The sequence below is a fragment of the Gymnoscopelus braueri genome, assembly GCF_963280865.1.
Source record: "Gymnoscopelus braueri genome assembly, chromosome: 6".
NCBI classification, from domain to species: domain Eukaryota; kingdom Metazoa; phylum Chordata; class Actinopteri; order Myctophiformes; family Myctophidae; genus Gymnoscopelus; species Gymnoscopelus braueri.
Window position 1 is genome coordinate 27641834 of NC_137607.1, and position 11915 is coordinate 27653748.

General features: G+C 41.6%; 2 protein-coding genes across 7 annotated transcripts in view; one reads left to right on the forward strand and one right to left on the reverse strand.

Moving 5' to 3' along the window:
* The first annotated feature begins 2119 nt into the window (after positions 1-2119).
* prg4b (proteoglycan 4b) lies at positions 2120-10935 on the forward strand. Of its 3 annotated transcripts, XM_080429784.1 has the most exons (15): positions 2120-2176; positions 2311-2410; positions 2990-3103; positions 3505-3627; positions 4161-4241; positions 4348-4419; positions 5215-5268; positions 5548-5835; positions 6005-7084; positions 7725-7811; positions 8169-8305; positions 8656-8812; positions 9265-9381; positions 9701-9829; positions 10798-10935. In XM_080429784.1, the coding sequence occupies exons 2-15, from the start codon at positions 2326-2328 to the stop codon at positions 10911-10913; spliced, it is 2640 nt and encodes an 879-aa protein (XP_080285910.1). In that variant the 5' UTR covers positions 2120-2176; positions 2311-2325; the 3' UTR covers positions 10914-10935. The 3 variants fall into 3 exon arrangements, with proteins under 3 accessions (XP_080285910.1, XP_080285909.1, XP_080285911.1); XM_080429783.1 differs by lacking the exon at positions 2120-2176 and having other exon boundaries at positions 2264-2410; XM_080429785.1 differs by lacking the exons at positions 2120-2176; positions 4161-4241 and having other exon boundaries at positions 2264-2410.
* A 5-nt stretch (positions 10936-10940) lies between these two features.
* Positions 10941-11915, reverse strand: part of tprb (translocated promoter region b, nuclear basket protein) — a 34643-nt gene continuing 33668 nt past the window's right edge. For all 4 annotated transcript variants that reach the window (XM_080429781.1, XM_080429780.1, XM_080429779.1 and 1 more), the window contains exon 51: positions 10941-11206. In XM_080429781.1, the coding sequence (XP_080285907.1) occupies positions 11157-11206 (50 nt within the window). In that variant the 3' untranslated portion in view covers positions 10941-11156. The remainder of the gene's footprint in view (positions 11207-11915) is intronic.

The window sequence follows — 11915 nt, forward strand, 5'->3', positions numbered from 1 at the left end:
TCAAATAATTGTAATGGAGTAAAAATACAATATTTGCCTCTGAGATGTAGTGGCGTAGAAGTAAAAGTGCAGAAAATTTGAAATACTGCAGTAAAGTAAAAGTACCTCAAAATTGTACTTAAGTACAGTGGGCTACTTGAGTAAATGTACTTAGTTACTTTACAAATTACACCACTGGTAGACCACATGGTGGCGTGTTTGCACTACCTTTGCACTACCTTTAACTTTAATAGCTACAGTAGCCTATAAGGCAGACTTCAATCTAACCGTCTCTTGTGAGTGCGTAGGCTACTAATATAGGACAGTTTTAGAGACCTGGCTGGGATAAGTGATTCAAACCAACATAATAAGGCCTTGTCTGCTACTTCCTATTCACGCCAGCCAATTACTTCCATTAATATTACTGGGCTATTTCCCCGGTGTCTGTTTGTCAGACTGTTTGGTACACAGTTATTTCCAAGGTCAATCAGATCCTGTTTTCTCTAATGAAATATCACCCAACACTAGTCCACTAATGAGCAATTTTCCTGTAAAACCTACGTGACATGATGAGTAAATATACCACAGGCATGATGATATGGTCTACCATCACCAACCACAAGCCACAAATAATACTGGCCAAACCCTACAATGAAAACGAAATGGCCATGGGATGACAATTAGCAACTTGGGCATATTGCCTTGAGAGCATCCCACCTAAAAAAATCCGCCAGGCCGTGAGGCCGAGGGCGTGGCAGAGACTTTGTTTTGCACCCTGTGTGTGTGTGTGTGTGTGTGTGTGCGTGTGCGTGCGTGTGTGTGTCCATGTGTCTGTGACCAGGTAATCTCTGGCACCATTGGCTTGGTCATAGCGAAACTGTGCACACACACTCCCTGGATGCCAGAGCAGAACCTCTGGCCCAAAGTTTTCACATGGGCCTGTTATAGCGCCAACAGGAGGCCGATTTTTGCACACACAAAAAATTGACAGTACTCCTACAGATTTTGTCCAAACATCACGCAAATCGGTACACAGTATCTCTATAGTCATTAAACGAAAACGATCTGTTAGATGTTTCATATTCCATCCTGATTGGCTAAGATTGACATCTAAAGTTTGCAGGATTGGCCCGTTTGAACAAAATGCCTCAAATCATGAACGCAGCATCCAATAGTGCTGAAACTTTGCACGCACATTCGCACTACATTAAAGATAAGATAATTCCTTTTAACAGGACGTTCATGAAAGTCCTTGCGGGCTTGTGTCCAATGAGGGCCTGTGAGCAATTAGGGGTTAAGAGTCTTGCTCAGGGACAAATTTCATTTCATCGACACATATGCTGGCGTGGCCTGGAATCGTACCTGGGGCAACCAGGGCCTCTGGCTCTCTAGGCGGGCTCACTAACCACTCAGCTATGGCCGCCCCATTGAGGAACAAATGCCACCCTTTTGACATTACCCTGTTATAGCGCCACCAGGAGGCCAATCTTTGCAAAACACATTTTTAAATATTATTCCTACAGATTTTGTCCAAACATCACGCAAATCGGTAGGCTACATTCTACATATTATCTCTCTCTCTCTCTCTCTCAGTTGTGATTGTGTTTGGTTTTCAGTGGAGAATTTTGTAAATTTTATTTTCCTTTATAATCTTTTCAAGAATAGGCTGCAGTATAGCTACCACACAACAGAGCTTATCTCTGACCATGGATATAGACAGTCAACTGAAAGGCACTGAACAGTGGACAAATTAGCTGATCAAATGATAGGATAGCTATTCTCAAATTAAAGATCAGACTGCATTCAATGATCAGCTTGTTTATTTGAAAAGAAAAGTAACTTTAATAAAAAATAACTTTGTTTTTGATCCGTTAATTACATCTTAACGTTTTTTTTATTTCTTGCTATTCCAAGACAGTGATGTCACCCATCTGGCGCATATAGGCTAAGAATGCGTTGATGTGCTTCCAAAGAAACATTTGTGTGGAAACATGTACTAGTCTGTCCTGGAGGGTGATCCGACCCCACCCAGACGTGCGTGGGACGTCTGTGAACTCATCACGCATTTCACTTCCCCCGCTCCAATTAGCGTTAACGGGAATTCAGCTGGTCTGGCCCTTTAAAAGGTAACGGTCTGGCCCTTTAAAAGGTAGCGCCATCAAACATTCATCAGGACTCGGACAGCGGCTGTCTCTGGGTGAGAGCAAGTTTCTTCTGTCTTCTTATAAGCAGCCAGCAGGACACGTTCTTTCTGTGTTTCTGTGTAGCCTATACTGTGTGTTTAAATCTATTTGTATTCATTGATTTCTTTCTGTTATATATCATGTTCAGTTTTATAGGGTCATCATGGTACAATCTCTGAAGATGTCTCCACCTGCACTTTTTGTGGCTATTTTTATGGCTTGTGCCTTTACATTTGCTGCTGCCCAGAGTGAGTAAAGGCTATTCTAACCTGGATCATAATATGAAATGTCATAGGCCTACTGTAATTGTAAATGGACTCAATGTGTTGATAATGTAAGTAAAGCAAATAGGCTATAAGTAAAGTTTATTTCTAGAGCACATTTTAAACACAGTTTAAGCTGACCAATGTCAAGTGCTATACACAAAAGACATTAAAATATTGAATACAAATGAAGATGTAGGCTATTAATCACTATAGAAATGTGTAATTAAATGCTTTTCCTGGAAGTTAGGCTACAAAAGTTTGCTGTGCTCGCACTCATTTCCTATTTACTTTGTTATAAATTATTTTAAGAGGGAAAACAGTCGATGGGATAGAATTTCTTGATATGAGAAATGCATTGTTATCATACATGCATTTATTGTTTGTCATATGCACTATTACTTCATATGCTAAGTTAGTTACAGTAAAAATTATATTGTATTATTAGGCCTATCTCTAGTTACAGATAAAGGTTCACTGCCCTCAAAAAGTATGATTTATGTTCCTATGAGCTTGTAGGTGTTATGAATTTCCATGTGCAAAATGTGTTTTAATCACATGTAGGCTGCAGAGGACGGTGTGGTGGTGAATACTACAGGGGTAGTGAGTGTCAATGTGACTATGAGTGCATAGTTCATGATGAGTGCTGCAAAGACTACGAATCCCAGTGCACTACAAGTAAGGCCTTTCCCTGGGACTTTGCTGTGGCTTATGACATAATCGTTGCCTTATAGTCGCTATGACATAATAGTACTAAAAGTTGTTTTAATTGCAGTAGCCTACTTGTATGTTTTTCTGTTAAGCGATAAGATATAGGCAACATAAAGCCATTGCCCTCACAAAGCAACAGTAGACCTATATTTCCATTAAACCTTTGTTTCTCACAGATATATGATGCTATAAATACACATTTTCTAATGCATTTGCCACTAATTATGTATGTATCATGAATTAGAATCTGCATGTAGCCCTACCGATGCTCTGTAACCTGAATTCTGCTGTGTGTGTGTGTGTGTGTGTGTGTGTGTGTGTGTGTGTGTGTGTGTGTGTGTGTGTGTGTGTGTGTGTGTGTTACACAGGAGACTCGTGTTTGGGCCGGTGTGGAGAGCCCTTCAAGAGAGGCAGGCAGTGTACATGTGATAGTGACTGTTTTAAGTACAAGCAGTGTTGCTCAGACTACCAGAACTCGTGTGGCACAGATGGTAAGTCCTCCTGTCAAACACTTTCAGCATGTTTATGTGAAGTCTTTGCATAATATCTTTCAGCATGGCATCGTTATTGATTTTACACACACGCACACACACACACACACACACATGCACGCACACACAGCATAAACTGTACATATCCATCCATCTATAATGAAGACATGATACCATCTCATAAATTAACTTCATTACACTTGAACGCGAGCATGGTTAAATAATGGCCTGCATGTTAGCCTCAGCACCTAGCTGTATTAAACATGGATCATCTTTTTATAGTTATATTTTTTTATAGTTATGACAATTTGTAGTTAGATGCATGTTCACTATTGGTGATTCCAATAGGGGTAATGATACTGTACATTATAATGGCCCATATTCTTTGTGCCTTGGCAGTGTACCATTTTGTCCCAAGAGTACCCTTGCATGACAGTCAGCATGTACAATATGTGATACATGAAGTAATCTGCATAAATGCATCAGGTCATACAGTAGCTGATAATATCTTCTGTCTTGGTAATTTATCACAGAAGCAATGAATGGACCAGACAGTAAAACGACACCGGGGGAGACTAGCTCATGCGATAATGTAAAAAATAACAAACCCAAAGGTATATTATTTCATTAAACAAAAGCTTGGATTTTTATTAGCTACATAGATGGGAGGGATTTTTTTTCCATCATAGTGCTACCCTAATTCTCTATTTTAATTCACAGAACCTACTGTGGACGAACAATCTGAGGATCCAAATGTGACCCCGCCCACATTCAGTGAGGGAGATGACCCAGGTGAGTAGCCACCGTAAGCTGAGAAGAAACATTCACAAGAAAGAACATAGGTCATCATCGTAAATGAGAACTGGTCCTCGATTAACTTGCCTGGTTAAATTAAGACTAAATCAAATAAATAAGTTAATTTAACTATAAATAAACTGATTTCTTCAGTAAAAAAAGAATAGGATCTGAGTAACGTTCTTCTCATAAAACAAATGTATTTTGAACTGTGATGAACTGAAAAAAATCAGTAAGGCACACGTTAGAAAAATGTATATGAGGAGATGTTGTTTTGTTTTTTAGCTGGATGTGTCACACAGTGGTTCTGTCGCTGTGACATGTTTTGAGGACAAGGTCTTGCCAAGAGCTTAGGTCTCACTGGCCAAGACAAACACAGGGAACATGTGTTGTTATGATTGGACCATGTGGAGGAGGTTTATGGGCACAAGCCCAGTCACAAAAAGTCAAGAGAGGGAAGCACAAACGAGGCTGAGAATGAATGACTGTATGTTTTTATGCTTTTATGAATTACAAGCTTGGTCTGGAACAGTTTACTGGATACAGTGGAGACATGCTGCCATCCACATCATTTATCTCCCAGGAGGCTGACATGCCATGACATTTCCTCCCGTCAGTTAATGTCCAAGTGCTTGGTCATAAGCTGGCAATCACTGAAACAGAAACAAATATAGATACATGTGGAAGGAATATAAATGAAACATAACTGATCAAAAAAACGAACAAAAACGAATTAATGCCATTTGTAAAATATTTGCAATTAATGTCTAATTATACTTCATCTGTTAACAGGTGATGACTATATACCGCTGGTCACTCCAGACCCACAAGATGATATTGGCGATGGTGAGAGATGGATTGTTTGTTTAACCCCATTAATCTTGGTGTCCCTATTTTGGGCAAATTTTCAATTTTCACAATAAAAAAAGAAATTGTGAAAATATCATCTCTACAATGGCTATGAGCTTGTAGATTGGCTATTTTCACTTTTTGTCATACGATGAAGTATATACTGTAGAGCTTACGTGGTTAATATATTGCATAATAAAATCTTGCTCTGATTTTTCACTAATAAAGTAAATGTACCTTTCTCACTATATGACATACACTTTCCTAATAACCCAGATGATCCGTATTCTGAGACTGGACTGCAGGACCCAGAGCCAATCCCAGAGAGCACTAGTGGCTACGAACCCTCTCCAACTGACCTGCCTGAACCTGTGACCTCTGACCCCTCCCTGCCAAACTCAGAGGATGACTCTAAGCTGGAGCTGACACCAGAGGAAATGTTCACACACCTCCCTCCAACTGATGAGGCCCCTGGAGGCCCTTCAGATAACGGGCCAACACAGGCCAACACAGATCTCTTGCCCTCTGACCAAGCCGATGCAGAAGGTCCCACTGAGAGTACAGGTATGTCAGAGCCAAGAATAACTTGGCAATAAAAATGAGCTGATAGCACTGTTCTGGGAAATTACAGCATTTAATTACGGTACATGTTACTCATCATGTCCGTTATTTGGATTCCTAATGATTACGCTGTTTTTAATCATGTTTTTTCATCATATTTTTCAACTGGCAGACGCCAGCAATCCCGAGGAACAGTCTGATCCCACCCACACATCTGAACCAGGAATAACTTCCCCTCAGCTTACTCCAACCTCCACTGTATCCTCCCAGGTCTCCACTCAGCCTAACCCAAGTTCAGAGTCTTATCCTGGATCCCCTTCTGGGTTTGATCCTACATCCAGCACCCCAGAAATCCAGCCTGAAGGCCAGGATGACTTACAGCCTGAAGGCAGTGAGGCGATACCTGATGATGAACAACTTCCAGAGGGCCAGATTGTAGACCCAAGTACTTCCACTACTCTTCAGCCTGAAGACCCGCCTTCTGAGCCAGAAGATGAGGACTCGCCAAACGCAGACTTGAACCAGTCATCTACTACAACTATAAATCCAAGCCTGGACACAACCACAGCCTCCACTGTAACCTCTAAACCCACAACAGCAGGTCTGGTATCCGCTGGACCCACAGATGGCTCCTCACCATCCCCAGGGGAGTCAGAACCAACCTCTGGTTCTTCAGCGCCTCCCGACCCCTCCACAACAACCCTTGACTCCTCTCCTTCCGACACCCAGGATCCCGATGCCATCAGTTCCCAGGCTGACAATGGGCCAGAGCCAGCCTCCACTGTAGCCTCTAAACCCACAACAACAGGTCCGGTATCCACTGGACCCACAGATGGCTCCTCCTCACCATCCCCAGGGGACCCAGAACCAACCTCTGGTTCTTCAGCGCCTCCCGACCCTTCCACAACAACAACCACTGACTCCTCTCCTTCTGCCACCAGTTACCAGGCTGACAATGGCCCAGGGCCAGGATCTGAGTCTGGGCCCGGGGTCAGAGGGGACAATCCAGATAGCTGGGATGGGCCTGGACCCTCACCCACAGACCCAGCTCAGGACCAGGGGGTGGATGATGCAACACCAGCTCCAACCAGTGTCATGCAATCCAATCCTACCTCCAAACCCCAGAGCAAACCCGACCAACCCAAACCCCTTCCAACAAAGCCAGGCCAAGTCAAACCTACTTCTAAACCCAAGCCCAAGCCTGTAGAAATAGCACCTCCAAACATAGACAACATTAAAGACTATCAAGCAGGTGAGTCATGCTAGGACTTTAATCCTGTTATTTGAACACTATTGCAAAGATGCAGTTTCTCTTCCACACGTACTCTACTGCAGTGGTTCTCACACAGTGTGCTGATGCAGGAGGCAAGTCCAGGTGTGCATTGGGATTTTGTGATAACACATTGTTATTGCAATATATACAATTACACAAAACGTTGCGAATTATTTTTTAATTGATCAGTACTTTATGCACAATTCCTTGCGAGTTTGTAGATCGGCTATTTTCGCTATGAATAGGTGTTCCTGTTTAAAAACCACTGCTCTACTACACTCTCTCTCGTTCTCTTTCTCGCTCTTTATGAGCTGGTGTTTATTATGCCTCTGGGTGAACAGGCTTCAAAGTTTCTCCACAAGATATTAAGTGACAGCAGTGACCTTTTTTCCTCCACCCCAAATTAGTTTTAGATGTGGAAACAAAACTCAGTTATTTTAAATAATGGAACATAACAGAGATCGCAGTGTAGGAGAATGCAGGCAGGCAGCTCCAGGAAAAAAGTATTTCACCAATTAATTTAACAGTTTGACTTTGTGTGTTTTTTTTAATATTTGTCCTATTCAGTGTTTTGCCACCACACATATGGTTCCTTAAGTAAATGCTTATTTTTCTCTAGATGACAACAACGATACCAACCTCTGTAGCGGACGGCCAGCCGGTGCAATCACCACCCTGAGCAACGGGACAATGGTTGTTTTCCGAGGTTAGTGCCAGACCGTTGCTGCAGGGCCAACCTGACCACGCCTGCATCCTCTCTGCCTGACACTGAACATGGCTCTCTGGTGTGTCACCCACAGTCAAGAGATATGCAACACTTATGGTTTAAACAAAACACCTGCCATTTTGTTTGTGTACAGCAGAACACATACTGTACAAAGGGAGAAAACAAATAGTTATCACACACATACAGTATGCAATGGAATACTCATGTAAGAAGGAAAAAAATATATATCTTTCAGTAAGCATCGTAACAAAAATCTATTAATGCCAGTCAAAATTACATTTAGAGTTATGCCATTAAGGTGGACCAGCACTCCAAAATGATGTTATTTTGTTATAGGACACTACTTCTGGGTCCTGGATGGAAACAGGGTGCCAGGTCCTGCCCGTGGCATCACAGAGACTTGGGGTGTCCCCTCTCCTGTTGACACTGTTTTCACCCGCTGCAACTGCCAAGGCAAAACGTACATCTTCAGGGTAAGCTCCCTCTATACAATGAGCAGGGTGTTTCTGTAAAGTACTTGGCAATTCTCTTGAGCTGTTACGCACAAGAACCCTAGCATCCATATTCTGGGAATGTCATAATAGGTGAACATTCTACAAAAATAGCATTTTCACAGAAGAGAATAGTGTGGAGGGAAAAAGGTTGGAACCAGGGGACCCCTGGGGAACCTCGTCAACCAATTATTCATAGGATTATTGTGCCAGTTAATCACTTTCAACCTGGGGTCCCTATTATTGGGCATGTCATTATTGTCAAAAGTTTGGTGGTTCCATTCTTTCCTTTTATGAATATGTTTGTGACATACAATATGTGACCCTGACAGGGAGCACAGTACTGGAGGTTTAACAACGACATGGTGGACCCCGGCTACCCCAGATCCATCTCCACAGGCTTTGACGGGCTGCGGGGCCAGATCACAGCTGCTCTGTCAGTGCCGGAGTACCGGCAGAGGAGGGAATCTGTGTACTTCTTCAAGAGAGGTGATTGTCTAGACCATGATGATTGTGCCAGTTGACCACATTTCAACCTGGCGTCCCTATTTTGGGCATGTCATTATTGTCAGAAATTGTCAAACATTGTCGATATTGAAAGTAGCTGCAATGGGTGAGCTTGTAGATTGGCTTATCTTTTAAAGCCATCTCACCATGGGGGGCCACAGCCAGAGGCTATGGCTACTTGGGGGTCCTTGGCATGGAAAGGTTTGGGAACTCCTGGTCCAAACTGTTTTAATGGTATTTTGTTTTCTTTGCAGAATGTGAGTATGAATATAAACTATCTTTACGACGAAGTCAATATCAATGACAGCTTATGATCATACATTATATTCTTCCTTTTTGCTGTGTGAATTGTAATTAATTTCATATGGAGTAGATCTTCAGTGATGATTGTCTGAGTTCCGAGACACTGATGTCCTTGTTTGGTTCTGCCCCAGGGGGTCAGGTCCAGAAGTATTCATACCAGTCTGGCACCCGGCCAACATGTGGGACCGGGAGGACGCAGGTCCAGTATGCTGTGTACACTGTCCGCACTCGAACGGCCCGCCAAGCAGGTGCACTATTGTATTTGCCTGACCTTGAGAATCCTTGTTCTTCTAAAAATCAGTCATGCAGTGGTTGTTGTGACTGTAAAATGTGGGGGTTGGTGAAAGACATGTCCATGGCATGTGCAAGTAGTGCAGAGAAACACAGTCCACATGTTTATATGGTTGTAACTGCACAAATGATGGTCATGTGTCAATATTTCAGATACAAGTAATGTAATAGTATAGTCATTATTTTATGAAACAAAATGATATTCAAATCAGTAATCAGAAGCCCCAATGTCTTATCTGCTCATCACAATATTATTCCTTGTTGTTTTATCTCCAGTATCTAGCCTCGGATCCCCCATCAACATTCGGGTGTCCTGGAGAGGTTTCCCCACGGCTGTCACTTCTGCTGTGTCTGTCCCCACCCGCAGTGTCCTGGATGGATACAAGTACTACGTCTTCTCCAGATGTAAGTTTCCAATGCACATCAGAGTCATTTTGATATAGATTATTTCAGCTACTTAGTCTTAAAGCTACAATCCATAAGTGTTATGTTCGTTGTCTCTCTCTACCGGAGTACAGACGTAACTGCAACAATAGGGGGTGAAATTTCTCAAGGGAAGAGTAGGGAGATCATCTACAACCCCTGCAGATGTGTGACTGCATTTTCTACCATCCAGATTGGTTAAAATACCGTATTATGAATTAAAATAAGTCTCAGATAGTAGCTATAAGAGCTTCCCCAGATGGACATGTAAAACTGTCGCATTTATGGTTTAGTGGCTAAACCCTCTTTACGTCCCACACGTCATTCCTCTGGCCTCAATATAAAAACTGTTTATGTGAATTGCCTACTGTTGAAAAAAAAAAAAAGAAAAGAAAAAAAACTTGCACCTGTCTGCACTCAGACACGTGTTGTTACCATTACCCACATCATGTCTGACAAAAACCATGTGTGTTTGGGTGGGGTGGTTAGGCAGATGAGAAGATTGGGTTCATTCACCAAGTGTGAGAACATTAATCATCCAATGAATAAAGTACAGGGTCTAAATAAATGATACTATAAAATAAGGGATCCACAAAAGCAAAGGTAATAAATATTCTCACAAAAAAATAAATCTTTAGAGGTTTAGGCTTCAACACTAATGAATGAAATGTTGTTGGCAGGGGTGGGCTACTGTCTGTCTAGTCAATTGTGTCACTAAAGCAACATAGTAAACATGACACCTCTTAAAACTCATGGTAAGACCTTGTTTGTGCCCACCAGGCACGTTGAAGAAGCTGCATGTAATTTTTTCCCATTTCAGTGCTAATGCCCTAGACTAGATACTGTAAATTGCATGGATTGGACAAACAAAATGTAATTTCATGGACAGCTCCAACAACTTTAAAAAGTCCAAAACAATGATCAACTAACCACCCATCTTCCTGTTTTAGCCAAATACTACAACGTGAGAATGGATGGTGCGCAACCAGTCATTGCAACGCCTCAGTCCACTACACCACAGAAGAACTCCGCCAAAGACTTTTTCAAGTGCCCCAATGAGGTCTGATCAGAAAACACTCACTTATTCACTCACTTTTGTCACCCTTTGAAAACTTTATTATCTTATAATAAAACAATGCTTCAGCATGGACTGTTTAACATGAAGAAAAAAAAATAGGCAACAACAACAAATGAACTATGAACTAGTTACATAATTCAAACACAGATGGGAAAATTCACTATAAAATGTTTTGTAGGCAGGAATGCTGTCTTGTATATTGTGTCACGGTTGAAACGGTGGATCAGTGATTCATCTCGCAAATCTTCTCCCATGAAAACCCCGAGAAGGGAATGGATGCCCTGGTCGCAAAGAAAAGATTTGTTAGAAAAAGCCTGCTATAATGATGTAAAAAGTCTGTATAAAATGTGCTATTGCAGGAATTTTTGTATCAAAAAAGGTAATCTCAGATGCAGTTTGTTTTCTGATTGTTTTGTTTTTCCAATATTAAAATGATAACGTACTGACACATTCAGTGGTGTGCTGTGTGTAAGATTATTCACAATGCTATTTGTCGTTTGCTGAGCTGACATGCTCACTACAATCTAGAACTTTCAACTGCAATTACACATAAATATCTTCTTTTCTTCTTTTTAGAAACAAATATGGAAGTTATAATCCTCATATTGTAATATATGTGATCAATATGGAATCTATAGCTCTCACATTTCAATGAATGTGATCCATATGGAAGCTATAGTTCTTATAATGTAAATTAACAGAGGACTCAAATTATGGTTGAAATCAAATCAACTGTGCTCACATGTATAGTTACTGATTGGTGATCTGAATGATTGTCTTCTTTTGTTTTCACAAGTTAATGTATTGGGTCTGATTTTGATGATGTTAATTATTAGTATATATGTCACAGGGAAATTGGAGAACCAGGGAAATTGATAACGGAGCGCTCGTTTTTAGGTGCGGGGCTTCGGGGCGAGGCGGGGCTTTTCGAGACAGGGTTTTTTACGAAACCCTGTCTCGAGAAGGAGGACGTGGCGCCGCGAGGCGGGG